This window comes from Carassius carassius, chromosome 5, assembly GCF_963082965.1.
Source record: "Carassius carassius chromosome 5, fCarCar2.1, whole genome shotgun sequence".
In the NCBI taxonomy this organism is placed as follows: domain Eukaryota; kingdom Metazoa; phylum Chordata; class Actinopteri; order Cypriniformes; family Cyprinidae; genus Carassius; species Carassius carassius.
The window spans coordinates 37886617-37906163 of NC_081759.1; the positions used below are offsets into that span (position 1 = coordinate 37886617).

Genomic DNA, 19547 nt, shown 5'->3' on the forward strand with positions numbered 1-19547 from the left:
TGAAAAATCACTAATGTGAACGCTGTCATCGGACCCTGGTGCACACTAGGGTACCAAACCTGAGACTACCTGGAGAAGGTGGTCTGAGTTCTGGTGCTCCTGAGCTGTGGCGCGGTTCGTGTGAATGTGCAAGCAGCACGGACTCGGGTGCGCACTTTTTCAGGAAGTAAACTTTCATATGCGTAAAAAAGATTATTTATTTTTAATAAATAATTCAAATAATTCAAAAAAATTCTTATACTGTGCATAATAGCAACAAAATAACAAAAAAAATACAACTATGCTCAGTCGCGTTGTGTTCTCCATGCGTTTTACGTGTGTGTTTGCGATGATGTTAGGTGACTGCAAACGCACCTGGGTTTCGATACAGCTATTGAATGTGAAAGCAGACCAACGCAGCAGGCGGCACTGGGAACAATCGCACTCGGGCTCGGACCGCAGCAAACGAGCTCAGTGTAAAAGCCCTCTTAGACAGATTTGTGAACAATATTTGAGAGAAATAGGCCTTTTGTGTACAGTTCAGCTCATGAAAAATTGGGGCAAAAACAAAAGTGTTGCATTTATAATTTTGTTCAGTGTAGTTCAGGAGAGAAATTGGCAAATGTCTTTTGTTTGCAAGAGCTACATAAAAAAACACACACTAATTGTAAATCTATCAAAATAAATTATTTCCAGTATAACAGCTAGATGTCACTCATTAAATTAAAAATGCAACATAAGGAACTCAAATTATACCAGTTTTAAATGTCAGTGGTTGAATTCTGGTGCACATAGGCCTAAAAAAAATTTAAATAGTAATATAAATTGTATACTGTGCAGGGATCAGTATCTCATGTCAAACATATTCAAACATGGAGCATTTTAAACATAGCAATAAGTTTAAAATATTATGACTATACTTGTCCCTCTTTTCCCTGACAGATGATTTTCAACTTGTTCTTCAAATAGTTGAAGAAAATAAAGTTGAATGGGGCACTGACTTCATTGTGCCATGTCATCTGTCACCTGAAATCAGTGCTGTTGACATGGAGATCAGGTGGTTTAAAGAGACAGACTGTGTGTGTCTCTATAAGAACAGACAGGTGACAGAGGGCATGAGCTACAAGGGCAGAGTGAATCTGTTCACTGAGGAGCTGGACAGAGGAAATGTGTCCTTACAACTGCGGGACATTGGACAGTCAGATATGGGAGATTATTTTTGTCAGGTCATCAGTACAGACAGAACAGCGGAGATAACAATAAGAGTAGGATGTGAGTATTTTATAATTTCATTTTGTACTGTATTATCTCAGCATACTGATTTTTAACAATCTGTGGAAACATCTAAATTTAAGACTAAATACTCATGAGGTGTTTTTTGGTCACTTAGATCAAACATTGAATAAAAAAAACGTAAATATGTAAAAAGACAGACTGTGATATGATTTAAGAAAAAATATGCAACCTGTCTGATTTGGCCATGTGTATTGCTGTATGTCAACAGATAACTGGCAACACTAAGATTCCATGAATTACTTTTAGTTAATGCATGCATAATACAATGTGTTATACATTTGTTACTATATTTATCAATATTTGTTAATATTAGTTAATAGAAAATACAACTGTTCATATTAGCTTTAGGTCCATTAAATAATATCAACATATACAACTTTTAATTTTAATAATTAATTGAAACTGACATTAACTAAAATTAGTAAATGTTTTACACATTTTTCATTATGTCATATTAACAAATGTTAACTAATTTAGTTTATTATTAATAAATTAAACTTTGTTGTAAAGTGTTACAGGGTGGCTCTAGGAACAGAAACACAGGAAAAGGAGCACTAGTTGGAGCAGCATTGGGAGTAGGAGCAATGGTAGCAGCAGCAGTGGTAACAGCAGCAGGAGCAGGAGCAGGAGCAGTAGTCGCAGGAGCAGGAGCAGTGGTAGCAGCAGTAGGAGCAGGAGCAGGAGCAGGTGCAGGAACAGGAGCAGTGGTCGCAGGAGCAGGAGCAGTGGTAGCAGCAGCAGGAGCAGCAGCAGGAGCAGCAGGAGCATTTTTCTTCAAACGAAAATTCTTGAAACCTGTTATGGTAATTGTACAAATTCAAAAACCAAAGTATAAAAAGGTTTTGCACATCCCACGAACCCACACAGGGCTCAGGTACAGGAGAAAGAAGAAAAAAAACTATAGGAAAAAAACAAACTTACTGTCTGCACACTTATGTAACTGATCCATAAAAATAATTTATTGCTGCAACGTTTTGATCATCAGGTCTTCATCAGGCACAAATTACATAAACTGGTACAACTCTTTATAAGTAACAGGTGATCATTCTAATTATTCACATTCAATCACTTATGCAGGTACACTCCCACAAAAAAAAAAAAACAGGGAAAGAGAGAGAGAGAGAGAGAGAGACAGCAAGAGTGAGAAAGAAGAGAAAAAAAAGGAAACCCCACATAAAACTCGAATAAATATAAATATCAATACAGGTCAAATACAAATCTTAAAATTGAATAAACAAATAACTCAATACAGATCAATAATCACTCAAAATATTCAAACAATACTGAAGACAGATTAAAAAATATACACAATCCTATAGAAAAGGCTTAATATCAAATTCTTAATCTAACCCAAAAGATGACTACGTATTTAGAGTATAAATCCAAAAACATTCCCTTTGTTAACTACTGATGTATAATGCTATGTAGTATAATAAATGGTAAGACACTTGTTCTTTGCTTTGTTTTATCTTATGTAAGAAGGTGTAACATTAAAATATATTAAAGTGCACGTTATAAACACACACAAAACTCTAGCAAATATGGAGGGGGGGGTTCTAGCAGATCAATCACAGCGATTGCAGTCTATGTAGAATTGACGCACTGTTAGATATTTGGAGAGGTGTATAAATCAGCCTTTAAGAGTGACAGGTTTCACTACATTAGATGGGAACTCCGATCTTACAAGCATGTCACGCATGTTAATTTGACATTTAAAAGCAAACAGGGGCCATCCTTGAAAACATGAGACAATTTAGAATCACTAGAAACAATATGCCAATGCCTGTAAAGAACTTTACGAAATTCTCCACCTAATGCTGAATACCTAACTGAACAAATAGGGCATTGCCTTATAGTGTTTTATTGCTCGTAGCACGTAGACACCATGTTTGAGATGTATCATCAAATTTACTCTTAGCTTCTTCTATCCATTCCCTACAATAACCATGATGTAGAAATCTTGAAGTCGAACCATCGGACCATCGAGAGTAAGATTCTTTAATGCTACACACTCTGCGCACACGCTTAAACTGGCTAATAGGTAGGCTTTTAATAAGAGGTTTTGGATGGAAACTATCCCCTCTTAAAATCATATTATGATCCATTGGTTTATGATACAATTCAGTTTGAAATTTACCCTCAGAAATGTGTACCTTTACATCAAGAAAAACGTCTAAGGTTACGTAGAGGAACCAGGGTTACATACTTAACCTTAGACATTCCTCTTCAGGAACTCGAGCTGCATGGAGAATGTTTGGGGAACGAGAATGCCCATGCCGCCAGACTTCAAATCTCTGCCTAGTGTGGAAGAGCACAGCTAAAGCAAGAGAAGGAGACAGGAGCCTGACAGTAATCGGGGACAACCCGTCCAATGGCCAAACTTCAGAAGGAGTGAGTCTTGACCCCAGGGGAGGAGAGATCAGAGGACTCGAGCCTTAGGATAGCATCCTGATCACCGCTTAGCATAAGCTTCTTCGGGCCGGAGGCCTCAGCCTCAACACACCATGGAGGAAACATGTAACCAGAGGGTTTCTGCCCACTGATTGGCCACAGAGAGGGGCACGGTAGGCCACCATGGCTGCCACGTAAATCTTCAGGGTAGAGTAGGTCAACCCTGCAGAGAGCCTGCAGGAACTCCAGCCCTGTACCAAACGGGCAGTTAACTGGGTCGAGTTGGTGGTCTCCGCACCAAGAAGTGAAAAGCTTCCACTTCAAGGCATACAGTTTCCTCAATGAGGGAGCTCTGGATTGGAGAACGGTCTCAACAACCTTGGTTGAGAGACCGGAAGCTAAAAGTTGTGCCTCCTCAGAGACCACACCTACAGCCTCTAAGCTCCATGTGGGGGCGCACCCTTCGCCTGCGAGAGGAGATATCTCCTGACGGTAACCTCCCATGGAGTGCCATCAAAAAGAGAAACCAGGCCCAGGAACCATAACCAGCCCGGCCAGAACAGAGCTACTAACAGCAGCTGGACTCCGTCCCAGCACACTCTCTCCAGAACTCCCGGGAGCAGAGCAATCGGGGGAAAAATTTACAGATGAAGCCTCGGCCACGTCTGTACCATTGTGTCCAGCCCCAGTGGAGCTGGATGAGCCAGAGGAAGGCACAGGGGACAGTGCAATGTCTCTCGACTCGCAAACAGATCCACCAGAGTCTGGCCAACATCTCCAACTCTGCTTCATCACCTCAGTGTGAAGCCGCCATTCCCCAGGCCTCGGCCCCTGCCTCAACATTATGTCTGCTTCCATATTAAGATGCCCAGGAAGGTGGACTGCTCTCAGCGAGAGGAGTTCACCCTTGGACCACACAAGGATCTGGTACGCTAGTTTGTATAAACGGCGTGAGTGCAGAACTCCTTGGTGGTTGATGTAAGAGACCACTACTGTGTTGTCGGTGCCCAGCATGGTGACCTCTTAGGTCTGGGAGAAAGCAATATAGTGGTCGAAGCATGGCCAGCATCCTCGGGCAGATGATATGCCATGTCGGATGGTGGCCACTCCACAGACCGCGGGCAGGTTGGCCACTCATGACCGCACCCCAGCTGGTGAAGGATCAGACCCAGCCATCAGACCCAGCAATCTCTGATCTTTTTGATAGATCGTGACACACCAGTCCTCTGACAAAGCGTGCTGAACTTCAGTCCCCTGACTGAGCGCTTCAAAAAGCACAGATCTAAAAAAGGACACAACACCTCATCCTTCCTCGGAACAGAGCTTTAGGACCTGGACTCTGCATCCCAAGGAGGGACCACCTCGATAGCCTCCGTCCTCAGAGAGAGTCTACTTCTGTTCCATTACCAGAGCCTGCTTGGGGCCCACCAGAACTGGATTCTGTGGCCTCTCACTACAGTGTGCAGGACCCACTGAGACACATTTGGCAGTAGTTTTCACGCTGCCAAATAGTCTACTAAGGGAATCACCCTCTCAAGACTGATCTCTGGTGTCATCAGAGCAGTTAGCTCGGTACCCTGAAGCGGTGCATTAGCAGGAGATGGCCGAAACTAGCTGCTATGGAAACCTCCCAGGAGGTCGCGAGCCTTTTAGCACTGCTACGTTTCCAGGCAGTAACTGAGAGAAGCGCTCGCCAGAGACCACTGCGCCCTGGAACACCGGCAGGGTTGGCAGATCGATCTCCTGAGTACACTGAGGAGAGACGGGCACCGTGTAATGTGGTGTACACCTCTCTTCCCCAGAGGGAGCAATCCATCAAAACGTCCTAGGCTGTAGGCATCAGGACGTTATGATGAAGGCTATCCAGCGAAAACGATGGTCCGCCTGGGAGCGCCACTCTGACTCTAGCGTCCGTGGAGTACAAAAGTGACACCCCCGGCACATGGGGCTGGAACATGGTTGGGACTGCTCCGCCCAGCAGCCCCTGACCGCCTCACCCTCCTCAAAGGAAGAGAGGTGAACGTGTTCTCACACAAGAAATTACATCCCTAGAGCCCCGGTACATTTAACTTCACATAGTCAGATAAATATGACATTTTATTCCCTCAGAATTAAATGTAGTCAACACCCAGACGAGTCAACACGGTCTGGTGTAGAAAAACTCACATCAAACGAAACAATGTAATACACGCGTTGCCTCGGCAGCGCGCTTATTATTATTATTTTTTTTTTTGACACTCAGTCACACAAACAACATCAATCTCCTGGAGATAGGAGATAGGACGAGATCATGTACGATTCCCGCGATCGCGGTCTCCGCCGTGCCTCAGCGGCAGCGAGACCACAACAGCAAGATCGCATGCACGGACACACTCCTCGGAGCGCGCCCGGCTTGAGATCATGCAGCAGCAGCGAGCACTGCCTCAGAGGGTGAAGAAACCGCAGCGTGGGCTTCCAAGCCTCGAGAACGAGCTCTAGATCTAGTGAACATAGGTGGAGATAGGAGGAGCCGTCTCCAACGGCTTCGCCAGATCATGTGTGATTCCCACGATCGCAGTCGCCGCCGTCCCTCAGCAGCAGCACGATCGCAACAGCAAGATTGCATGCACGGACACACTCCTCGGAGCGTGCCCGGCGAAAGTGGAGCGCTTATCAGTGAGAAAAGCACAAACAGCCCCCCGAGAGCCGACTGCGCGAGCTCCACTCCTCATTAATGCTGCTTATTATAATATTAGGCATAATATGCTTGTGTAACTGGTGCTGGTGCAACTGGCGAGCTCATCGACGCCTTACACATCAATCTCCTCAGAGAAAGACATTCAGCGCGTCGCGCCCTCTCATCGGGGAGAAAGTACCGCAAACGCAGGCTTCCAAACCCCCGAGAGCGGTTGCCGGATCTGGTGGTCTGAAAGCGAAACCCGATAAAGATAAAGATAAATTTATCCCCCCCTCAAAGTGATCAATGCTACTACACTAGTGGCGAGACGGATCACAAAACTTATCATGGATCCGTGGTTTGATTAAAGTCAATTTTATTTTAAAATGCGCTACTTTGGCTGGCTCTGATATAGCTGCTGCGCAGCCTCTCTGTATTCACTATACTCTGCAGACTTGCTCAATGTCCCGCCCACAGTGCTATCTGATAGGTTACACCTCACGAGTAATAGCATATCAACACTTGCGAGACGGTTGAAGTCGGTCCGCTGGGCAGTGGAGTTGCTAACTTGGCGTCTTTGTCGCTAGATTTAGCGACTTTTTTTTTTAAAGCGACTAGCGACAAATCTAGCGACTTTTTGGCCAATCATTATTTAGTCTCTGAGACTCTCTGGTTCTACCGCACGAGCGCGAGGTCTCTCTTTCCCAGCGCGAGCCTCTCTCTCTGCATCTGCAGTGTTCAGCGAGCGCAGAGAGGAACAGCACTTTCAGTAAAAAAAAAACAAGATATTCTGTTGCTTCTAAATCTATTTTACAAGCAAGTATAGCCGACATCAGTCACAGCACAACCACTGACTTTAACGTATGTTTATTTGATTTCATTAGGGCAGATTAATGTTTGAGAGCTGGTTATGTAGTCTTAATGGACTTGCGTTTCAGTCATTATGATATTCATTCCATTGTCTGACAACAGACACATTAAAATATAGTAATAAAAACAATTTTATAGAGAATTAAATTAAATGGCTAAATTAAATTGCAGTATGTGAGCATAGGGATGCAATACAATACAACGCACTTACCATAAATATGCTAATTAATGCATGACGTCATCTAGTTCATGTTCTCATTATTTATATTTATGAATTAAAATTTCAAAACACCCCCCACCCCCTCTGTTTTTTTAACAAATCGCACCCTGCACACGTTATTCAGAGATGTCACGCTGGAGGCTATCCCCAAACGTTCTTGACGCAGCTGAGTTCCTGAAGAGGAACTGATATTCTCTGTATCACACTCCATAGTAAACCTCAAGTGTTCAGTTCTAGAGTTGAGAAAATTCTAAAACAGCATTAATATTAGATAGATTCATATACTATCAAATTAGAATGATCACCTGTTACTTATAAAGAGTTGTACCAGTTAATGTAATTTGTGCCTGACGAAGACCTGATGGTCGAAAAGTGGCAGCAATAAATTATTTTTATGGAGCAGTTACATCAGTGTGCAGACAATACATTTGTATTTTTGCTATAATTGTACAATTTTAACCTGATTAGTTACTCTGTGTACTGTGTATCAAATGTTATCATAGATTCTGTCTGTCCAAAGCTAAGTAAAAGACATTTCCTCATAGACAACTCTCATAACAAAACAAAATATTGTTCTGATCATTGATCTAATTTACATGCTACTGTGCATCAAACAAAACCCCCTCATAAATACCTTCTAAAATATGTGGAACCACACAAATTTTAATTATATAAATTAATTGGACTGTTTGTTTCTCACAAATTAGAAAAGGAGAAAACAACTGCTAAATCAAGATCTTGAGAAAACCTATTATGATGTTTTCACTATTGGATCCACTTTTGTGTGCTGCTAATCCCTGCAAAAATGGGTTGCTGTATATACTTCGATATAAAGACAAATGTCTTTATTTGTTTCTTTCTGTAAAGTAATACAGAGAAAAACAAAACAAAAAACTCACTAGTCCAAAATGTCTACCAAAAGAAAAAAGTAATTCACAAAATATTCCCTCACAAGATGCAAAAAAAAAAAAAAACATTCACAAACTTGTTAGGTTATGTGTGTTATATTGCAGAGGATATAACATGGCTGCAAATAGAGGATATAGCCGGGTTGATGATGGAGTAAGAACGTGGATTTTGTAGCTCCGCTAATTTTCATTAAAATTTCATTAAAACAAGGCAACATAAAGCTTGTAAGTGCTCTCGAATCCTTTATAGAGTTGCATACGCTTAACATAAATTGCAATTTACGTGTTTATAAATGCCGTCGAAGAAACCAGGAAAGAAAGATGTCGCTGAGGGAGAAAGTTCGGCCGAGACCGCGGGCTCACTGGAAGAGGCCAGCTCAACAGCAAGTAACGACCCGGTACTGCTTGCAATTGAATCTCTCCGAGTGGAGCTGGGCAAGGTTAAAACTGATATTAAAGAAAGTTTGAAAGGAGAAATAGCGACGCTGGAAAAGAAAATTGACGCGAAGTTTGATGCAATTCAGCAAACCATAAACGACCATCGTTCAACTCTCGAGCATCTTGAACAGAATGCTACGGCCTCAACAGAAGCGGTTACAAAATTACAAGCTCAAGTTAAAAGTCTGTCCGAGCAGGTGTCAGAATTAACGGAAAAATGCATCGATCTAGAAGACCGTTCCAAGAGGCAAAATATAAGAATCGCGGGAATCCGAGAAGGAATGGAAAACGGTCAAGGTGCTAGAGAGTTTGTGGCTAAACTGCTCATGGAGGTGCTTGGATTGGACGAGCTGCCTGTTCTGGATCGTGCGCACCGAGCTCTTCGTTCCCGGCCTGAGGACACTGACCCGCCGCGGCAATTCATTGCTCGAATACACCATGGCCATATCATGGAAAACATCATGCGCAAAGTGTCGTCACAGAGAAAGCTAACCTTTAACGGTCGCTCCATTCAGATCTTCAGAGACTATCCTTCGACTGTGGTCAAACGTCGGGCAGCCTTTTCCAGAGTAAGACAAATCTTTCGGGATAAACCCGGTGTTACGTTTGGCATTCTGTATCCAGCAAAGCTCCGGGTGACATACAGCGAGGGAGAGAAGCTTTTCACCGACGCGAACGTTGCATGGAAATTTGCAATCGAACAGTTTGGCACAGATAAGTAAATGTCGGATAAGAATTCAGAGACGTCAAGCCTGTTGTTTTGTTTAAGTTTCTGTTATTTAGCGGGCTCACTGTTGGACTTTTGCGAAGTCTCTGCAAAGTAAAATGCAGAAGTCGGCTTTTCTTTTCTATTTGTTTTTTATTATACCTTTTTATTGCCTTCGACTTCGTGGTAAGTTGTGCTGTACATTTGTTCCTGTAACAGCTGAACATGTTCTGTTATTAAACGTTTTGTTGGGTGGGTGGGTCAGTGCTAAAGGTTTCCATGGTAACATCTACCGGTGTGTAGGTAACTTGTCAGAACAGATTGTTATTTTCTGTTGTAATCGCAGTTCATGCTTAATAAGGTAAATGCAAAAGGGGCGTCTTTAAATTTCTCTACTTGGAATGTAAAAGGTCTGAATGAACCAGTTAAAAGGGGTAAAATATTGTCTCATCTAAAATCACTGTTTTCAGATATCATATTTCTACAAGAGACTCATTTAAATCGTGCTGCCCAGGTTAGACTGAGATGCAAGTGGATTGGACAAATGTATCATTCCAATTTCTCTGCTAAATCTAGAGGAACAGCTATCCTTATCCGTAAAGGAGTTCCATTTAAACATAATTTGACCATTTCAGATAAAGATGGGAGATATGTAATTGTTGTTGGAGAAGTATTTTCTGTGCCATTGACATTAGTCAATGTTTATGGACCAAATTATGATAACCCTGAGTTTTTCAAAAAAGTGTTTGATCTAATTCCAAATATTTCAGATACAAATCTCATAATCGGGGGTGATTTTAACTGTGTACTAGACCCGTACTTAGATCAATCCTACTCCACAAAAATAGTTAGTTCCAACTCCAGTAAATTTTTGAATTCATATATAACTAATTCAAATATGTTTGATGTGTGGAGAATTCTCTATCCAACGGCTAGGGAATACTCTTTTCATTCTCAAGCTCATAATCTATATACACGAATAGATTATTTCATTCTGGATGGTAAACTCATGCCACAGGTTTGTACTGCTAAATATCATAATATTATTATATCCGATCACAGTCCGGTGACCTTTTCTATTAAAATAGATAATATGGAGAAACCACAAAGAAATTGGAGGCTTAATTCTCATTTACTTACAAACAGAGTCTTTATTAATCACTTAAAACAAGACATTAAAACCTTTTTTGAATTTAATGACAAGCCCAACATTTCTATGGGAGTGTTATGGGACACATTTAAAGCATACATCAGGGGTTGTATTATATCTTATCAAGCATTTCAGAGAAAGAGAAATAGGGCTGAAGTCGAGGCATTGGAAGTTCAAATTCACGAGTTAGATATGGAAAATGCTAAACATCCATGTATTGAAAAATATAAAAAAAATTTGTGCATTTAAATATAAATTGAATCAAATTCTCTGTTCTAAAATTTCTAAATCCTTTCAGTATGTAAAACAAAAATACTTTGAATTTGGTGATAAACCTCAAAAACTGTTAGCTCGACAACTTCGTAAAATAGCATCTGAACGAACAATATACAAAATCAAATCAGACACAGGAGAATTTCTTACTGCCTCTAAGGATATAAATAGTAGGTTTCAAGCATTTTATGAAGCACTGTATTCGTCGAAAGGAACTATTGATCCTACAGTTATTGCTCAGTTTCTAGACCAACAAAATCTACCCTCATTAAATCAAGAGCAAATGGAGGAGTTAGGTGCAGAAATTACTATTGAAGAAATATCAGGTACGATAAAATCTCTTAAAGGATGTAAAACACCGGGTCCAGATGGATTTTGTAATGAATTTTATAAAGCCTGCAACGAATTACTTTCACCTTATTTACATAGGGTTTATAAACAGGCATTTATAGACCAGTTTCTGCCGTCCTCACTAAACGAGGCAATTATTACTGTAGTCCCAAAAAAAAGGAAGGAACCCAGAGGAACTGGGTTCTTATAGACCTATTTCACTCTTAAACACAGATCAAAAAATTCTAGCAAAAACTTTAGCATGCAGACTAAACACAGTAATTAGAAATTTGGTTCATCCAGATCAAAAGGGCTTCATACCAAAACGTAACTCTTCCTCTAATCTTAGGCGTCTTTTTAACATAATTTATTCTTCGAGAGGCTTCCAGCAAGATCTAGCCATTTTGTCATTGGATGCAGAGAAGGCATTCGATCAAATTGAATGGCCTTACCTATTTGCCGTATTGAAGAAATTTAATATCGGATATAATTTAATTTCATGGATTAAATTATTGTACTCTAGTCCGTGTGCAAGAATTCTCACAAATCAAACAATGTCTTCTCGTTTTGAATTACACAGAGGTACAAGACAGGGATGTTCACTGTCACCACTTTTGTTTGCATTAGCGATTGAGCCTTTAGCTGAGGCTATTAGATCACATACTGGAATTAAAGGCTATAAAACCAGAAGTACTGATAATAAAGTGGCGTTATATGCAGATGATGTAATTTTATTCATTTCTGAGCCCAATAGCAGCATTCCAAATATCCTTAATCTGATAAATTACTATGGTACATTTGCAGGATATAAAATTAATTGGGACAAGAGTGTGTTGATGCCAGTTACTATCAAAGATTCTTCTTGGCTTCAGCATTTACCCTTTAAAATTTCTTCAGAACAGTTTACATATCTAGGAATTCAGGTGACAAAAAAGTTTTCCAGTTTATTTGAGGCCAATTTTCAACCCCTGTTATCTAAACTTAAATCCATGATCAATTTCTGGAGAACACTTCCTATTTCTCTTGTGGGTAGGGTAAACGCAATTAAGATGATATTTCTCCCACAATTTTTGTATATAGTGCAGAACATTCCTGTATTTCTGCCCAAATCTTTTTTCAAAAAACTGGACACTATCCTAGTTCCCTTTGTCTGGAACTATAAAGCCCATAGGATTTCTAAGCATCACTTGTGTAAACCCAAAATACAGGGAGGGCTTGCCCTACCTAATTTTCTTTATTATTATTGGGCTGCAAACCTGAGGGCCTTGACGTCATGGATAGATTTTACTCCAGTGGAGGAGAACTGGTTGGTGTTGGAACAGTAGGAATGTCTCCCATATTCTATTAATGCAATACTTTTATCACCCAAAGGTATAGCTAGTTCACTTTATAATCATAACCCTGTCATTCATAACTCTGTTCGTATTTGGAAACAGTTAAAGACACATTTTAAGTTCACCCAAATGTCATTTTTACTCTCTATCTCAGCCAACCCCTCTTTTTGCCCTTCAATGTTAGATAGAGCATTTGAGTTTTGGAAAAATGTAGGGTTAAGAAACATAGTGGACTTATATATAAATGGAAAATTTGCTTCCTTTCAGCAGCTCTGTGAGAAATACAGTATTCCTTCTAATCACTTCTTTAGGTACCTTCAAATAAGAGACTTTGTGAAGTTAATATTGCTAATTATGTCACCGCTATACCCATGTACCTGGACACATTTCTGGAAAGATGTCTAAGAGATGGAAGTAACATCTCCCGGCTCTATAAGGGCTTAGAACAGCTGAAGAGTCCATTTATGGAGAACATTAAATCTGCCTGGGAAGAAGAACTTGCAGTAGAAATTCCTAATGAAATCTGGGAACAAAGTCTTGAACTGGTCCACAGATGTTCCATTAATGCAAGACATTGTCTTATTCAGTTTAAAGTGCTTCATAGGCTTCATTATTCCAAGTGTAAACTTCATAAAATATTTCCAGAAGTGTCTCCTCTGTGTGACAAATGTCAATTTTTAGAGGCCAGCCTGTCTCATAGCTTTGTCTTGTGTCCCAAATTACAGAATTTCTGGAACAAAATATTCCAAGTTTTTTCAGATACAATGCACATTTCTATTGAACCAGATCCTATTTAATTATATTTGGAATTTCCGAAGAATTTTTGAGACTTACACGGGTACAACAACAGTTTGTTTCATATGGGTTGATCTCTGCCAAAAAACTTATTCTTTTGTTTTGGAAGAAAAAAGAGGTTCCAAATCTTAAATTGTGGCTGACAGAGTTGACGAGTACACTACATTTGGAAAGAATCAGGTACACCCTAATAGACAAGATTGTGTTATTTGAAAAAATATGGTCCCCTTTTATTGCCTTTTTAAATACTTGTGATTAATATGTTTATTATGCCTTCAGTACCTACTGTTACCACTGGATAGCACTTAAGGGTCTGTTTTTTTTTTGTTTTTTGGGTGGGATGTTTATTTGTTAAAATGTAAGTTATATATGTTTGTATTTAAAAAAGTGTAATTACAAGTGACTATCTGCTAATATTTCTAATAATAAAAATATTTAAACCATAACATGGCTGCAAATATATTTATTTTATTAAAAATATGTATTGTGTTTTCATGTCATGCACACCATCATTTACAATATCATATATTTTCACTGTTTCCTTCACTTCCAACAGATACAAAAAACATGGAGTAAAGAAGAGAGAAAGAAAATGACAGAATCTTCTAGTTTGGCACGTGAGTCTAACATCAGATAGGACAGAGATGGTGCATTTGAGTAGACTGTGAGCAGAATTTATAGTTGAAAATCTCCTCTAACAATGAGCATTAAACATAACTAGCAATGCAGTAAACAACGTCAAATAATTTTTAGATGTGATGGGTTCAGGTTCTGTACATCAATTCAAATAAGAGTTATTTTTTTAATCAGACTTTTCTTAATTTAATGTTTCTGTTGCTCCATTTAATGTCCTCTGGTGAAATTGCAAACTAAACGCACCAGAAAGAAGAAACAGCAAAGAATTAATTTCTCCAAACTGTGAGTCATTTCACATCATTTGACAATTACAAGTTATTCATCTTAAATACAATTAAATACAAGTTTATTTCATTATCTAGATATTAGTGTGCACTTAACTATTTTGATTTGTGATATTCTTTCTGTTTCATTCCTAGTTTCTGTAAAACCATCACAAAAGCAAGAGTGAAGATGTGGAACAACACTAAGTTCATTGTTCCAATCAGTAAGTTGTAGTAATGACTGTACACAAACACAAAAGTGAATGCTTTATTTAGGTGTGTATTAATGCAAATGCCCAATGAATCTAAAAGCTTGAGTTATTCCCTGATAAAACAAACTCACTCATTCATGATGTAATAGTACATTTTTTGTGGCTTTTGTTCAGATCGAAAGAAGAAAAAACTGCTAAATCATGATCTTGAGAAAACGTATTATGATGTTTTCATGTTTGATAAAATTTTTTGTGTTGCTTAAACATCTTTAAACATCTTTGTAAAGACATATCTCTTTGAAAAGTACTATTAATTTCTTTCCATAAAGTAGTACAAAGAAAAACAGAAAAAATAACTAGTTCAAATTTAAAAAATATTCCCTCATACAGTAAGTTACAAAAAAACTAATGTTATGAGTTATAGCTTGCAGTTACAGTTATTATTGGAATTATGTTTGTTTGTGTATCAAGTGTCTGTGATAGAGTTGTGCTCTATGTGTTTGTAATATTGAAACTATATTTATTTATGTCATTCCCATAGCTGTTTGCATTCTTTCCATCAGATGTCTCAATCTGGCACAGAAACACTGAGTAGTACTGTACTTCTCATTGGATCCAAACTCACAGTCATTACTCTCTCCTTTGATCCTGATTCCTTTATATGAGGCTGAAACCTAGACCTTGCTCTTCCTCCTCCACTCAATCTCCCAGGAACAGCATCCAGACAGACTCTCTCTGCACAGAACCTGAGGATAATACTCAAATCTCTCAGAATGGTCTGGATACGATTGCTCCTGTACTACATACCATATTTTTTGGACTATAAGTCGCACCTAAGTATAAGTCGCATTAGTCCAAAAATACGTCATGACGAGGAAAAAAAACATATGTAAATCGCACTGGACTATAAGTCACATTTATTTAGAACCAAGAACCAAGAGAAAACATTACCGTCTACAGCCGCGAGAGGGCGCTCTATGTTTTCAGTGTAGTCTACAGGAGCACTGAGCAGCATAGAGCGCCCTCCCGCGGCTGTAGACGGTAATGTTTTCTCTTGGTTCATGTCAAATTAATTTGGATAAATAAGTCGCACCTGACTATAAGTCGCAGGACCAGCCAAACTATGAAAAAATGCTATTTATAGTCCGGAAAATACGGTACGTCACAGTTTTGTTATCCCCAGACAGAGACAGATGTGTGTCTGCTGTGTTGGGGTCTTAGCATGAGCTCACATGCACCTGAGCACAAGAACAAAGATTAGAGAAAGAAAAAAGATAATGCAACAAAAAAAGTTATGTGTGCAAAAACCTATCTTCGTAATCCAGCTATAATCCTAAACTATAAACCTCATGTTCCAGACTGCAGAAAATAAAACACTTTCTTAGTTTCTGGTAATTTAAAACACTAATTATAGTTAATTGTTAATTGTAAAAAGTTTTTTTGTCTGAAATCGCTGTTTACTATAAATGTATGTAAATGTTTTAGATCAGCAAAATATGTATGTATATATGTAGATAGATATGCATTTTGTGCTCTTAATTTAATCGCCTACAAATTCATACTGAATGCATTTATGACTGTAAAGCATATCTGTGTTTGTCAAAATCGTGATTAAAATCGAAATCGCAAAATTGATCAAAGAAATCGTGATAGTTTTTTTTTCTGCCCATATCGCACAGCCCTAATGAACACTTTACTATCCCATGAGACCACAGGATAGTAATGGCATTTATGAATGGCAGTGATGCAACGCATTTATACTACTTAGATTCATACTATACAGCAGAGGTGGAAAGAGTACAAAAATATTCTACTCAAGTAAAAGTACCATTACATTAATGAAATTTTACTTAAGTACAAGTAAAAGTACCAGTCTAAAAATCAACTCAAGTAAAAGTAAAAAGTAGCTCATTTAAAATTTACTCAGAGTAAAAATTACTTAGTTACATTTTAACAGTGGGAGGGAGTCAAAAATGGGACAGGCCAAGGGTGTCAAACTCAGTTCCTGGAGGGCCACAGTCCTGCACAGTTTAGATTTAACCCTAATTAAACACACCTGATCCAGCTAATCTAATCATTTAGGTTTATTTGAAAACTACATGATATGTGTGCTGGAGCAAGGTTAGAACTAAACTCTGCAGGGCTACGGCCCTCCAGGAACTGAGTTTGACACCCCTGGGATAGGTCTATTAATCTCAAACTAGTTGTTTTTAATTAAAGGAATCAGTTATTTAGAATAATAAAACATTTGGGCTGTTACCAGGCAAATAAGTATCAACAAACTCATCTTTTAATGCAGAGGAAATGCAGAAGATTCATTGGAAGTGGCATTTAGATGTATTACACTGTTTAGTGCAGGACAAGAATGCATTTAACCTGCAGTTACAAATGCATGAATAATGTTTTGATATACAAGACATAAAATGTTGAATACTCATTTGAAATGATAAGAAATTCATTATTTAAAAAATGATACTTTAAATGTGAAATTAAAATGGCCAGTATGTGTCAGCAAGTCACTGTTAATAAGTGAGTCATTGCGATTGAACCGAATCATTTAAACGGTTGATTCATTCAGGAACGAAACACTGTCACGTTGCTCAGAGACGCAAAACTGTGCTTTGGTGACTGTGTTTGGAATTATTTTCTGTTGTAGAAATAGAGCTAAAAAAGGCAATATGGTGTCTAAAACGCAAGTCTCTTAATTAACTTGTTTACTGAACTGTTATATATATGTATGTATATATTCATGATGATTTTTTGAGGAAAAGATGGCATTCTTTGTGTGATTTTGATTTAATATATGAAATTATATAAATATGTTAATTTTATGCCCCTATATCTTCAATTTTGTGATCATTCTAAATGCATTTTAGGAGACTGAATCACACAGTGAAAGAACGCACTATAAATGCGCGCACATCATTAAAACAAAAAATATGATATTATCGCAGACTATATATATATAGCACACTCCTCACCACTGTCTTTTTGGCTAATTTGTGCAAAACCTCTTGCTAAAATGTTAAAGCTTCATTTTAACCACCAATGCAACGATGCAATTATTTAGCTTAGCTCTACATTCTTGCGAAGGGTTGATGTCTTGTCGAGATTTTATAAGCTGCTAGTTTGGTCTTCCTAGGCAAGTACAGCTTACACTGCATAATAGAGCATACATATGGCCATGGGTTCACTTCATTTCCTTCGAGTTCAACTTCAGAATATGACGGGGTTTCGTTTTCAGCGGTGTCTGCACCACTAACGCCTGTTTTGACCGTCTGCTAGTGATGTGTCGTTCGTGAACGAATCGTTCTTTTTGAATGAATCTTTTAGGTGAACGAATCGTTCTCGTTCACGCAATCCACTGACTCATATTTCTCGTTCACTGAAGTTACTCCCTCCACAGCAGTGCGGCGCTATAAGCAGCGCATGCGCAGCTCAGTGAACCGAGTAACAACCATTTCATCCTGTCAAAGAGTTACAACCTCGAGCCAATAGCCTTTGAGTATGAGATGTGACAGAGCATGTGATTTGTTGAATGTAGTGAGCGAATACGCCCTTCAATTAACGAGTTTCATATGAATCTGAACAAGATCTAGAGATCTTATCGTTCGTGAACGAGTTGAATGATTTAGTACATCTCGTTCGTGAATGAAATGACTGAACTGGCACACATGTCATTCGTGAACCTGAATGAACGGATACATGTCGTTCGTGAATGAAATTAACTGGTACATCGCTTATCTCGTTTGTGAACAAAATTAATGAGAGTAAACTGGGTTAGTCTGCCATTTAGCATGTCAATCTCGCAAAATGCAAAGCGCAGTTACAGTTACTGTGCACATACGCTTGTTTTGATATTTAGCAACTCCACGTTTAATCCCCGATTTAAAATGTGAATATATAATATACAAATTGTCTGACCAAACAATTAAAATGCTAATTAGGCAAGAAAACCTTGTGCTTTGTTCATCTGAACAACTTAATTAGACTTTATATACTGAATGCGATTATACACACATTTTAATAAAGCCAGATCAGTTTTTGTAACAAGTGAATACGTTCGTTGACTAAAGACATAACACATAATACACTCTTTTTTCGCCACCTGCTGGCATATTTTGTGTAATACCAAGAAATGATCACTGAACGAATCAGTGAACGATTCTGAACGAATCATTTTGGTGAACGAACTGAAAATGAACGAATCTCTAGAAAGAATCATAATTTCCACCACTACCGTCTGCATCTTTCTTCTGATTTTAGCGCCAGTTTGCCCTCCTGCCCATTATTTACTGACGTAGTTTCCAGGGAGCGATTTTTTTTTTTACTCAGTAATTAATGTGTTTTAAAATGTAGCGAAGTACAATACTTTAAACAAAATATACTTAAGTAAAAGTAAAATTACAGATTTAAAAATTTACTTTAAAAAGTATTAGTACACAAAAAAGCTACTCAATTACAGTAACGCGAGTAAATGTAATTCGTTACTTTCCACCTCTGCTATACAGAACATACTCTTTTTGCAGTCACAAAGTAAATACTTCCTCAAGAGATTGTGATTTCTAATGCAGCCTTTGTTTCAGTGCTGAGTTCTGCTCAGGACTCTTAGACTTTAAGAGATATGGGCTATAATGAACACTCAGAGATATCTTTGACTTCAGTATAACTATTAAATGCGATTTAAAAAGTGACTAAAAAAAGTGATAAAAAAATGAATAGCACAGGATTTTTAACAGGAATGTAAACAAGCCTGCAGTGTTGGGGGTAATGCATTACAAGTAACGCGAGTTACGTAATCAGATTACTTTTTTCAAGTAACTAGTAAAGTAACACATTACTTTTTAATTTACAAGAAAATATCTGAGTTACTTTTTCAAAAAAGTAACGCCAGTTACTTTGTATTCCCATTTTTTGACTGACAAGCCTCCTGTTCCCATATTGGGAGAAATCGGAAGTATGGAGGCATTGTGTGCGCTGTGTGAACATGTTACTGTAGTTCTAGACTAAATGTGAATGTGCATTAATTCATCCCACTCACAAAAAAACAAAAAACAAAACAGATTTAGTATTCATCAAAATTAATCAAA

At 38.5% G+C, this 19547-nt stretch overlaps 1 protein-coding gene across 1 annotated transcript; it reads left to right on the forward strand.

The window, feature by feature from the left end:
- Nucleotides 1–331: 331 nt before the first annotated feature.
- LOC132140521 (butyrophilin subfamily 3 member A3) lies at nt 332–14745 on the forward strand. Its single transcript, XM_059549292.1, has 6 exons — nt 332–338; nt 922–1251; nt 1786–2078; nt 13903–13963; nt 14229–14264; nt 14402–14745. The coding sequence occupies exons 1-6, from the start codon at nt 332–334 to the stop codon at nt 14431–14433; spliced, it is 759 nt and encodes a 252-aa protein (XP_059405275.1). The 3' UTR covers nt 14434–14745.
- Nucleotides 14746–19547: the final 4802 nt, after the last annotated feature.

What these genes read in the sequence shown, in the direction of transcription:
- LOC132140521 (XM_059549292.1), top strand. An exon ending in GATAACAATAAGAGTAGGAT is followed by an intron (nt 1,252 to 1,785) that starts GTGAGTATTTTA and finishes TTTGTTGTAAAG; the next exon opens with TGTTACAGGGTGGCTCTAGG. An exon ending in AATTCTTGAAACCTGTTATG is followed by an intron (nt 2,079 to 13,902) that starts GTAATTGTACAA and finishes CACTTCCAACAG; the next exon opens with ATACAAAAAACATGGAGTAA.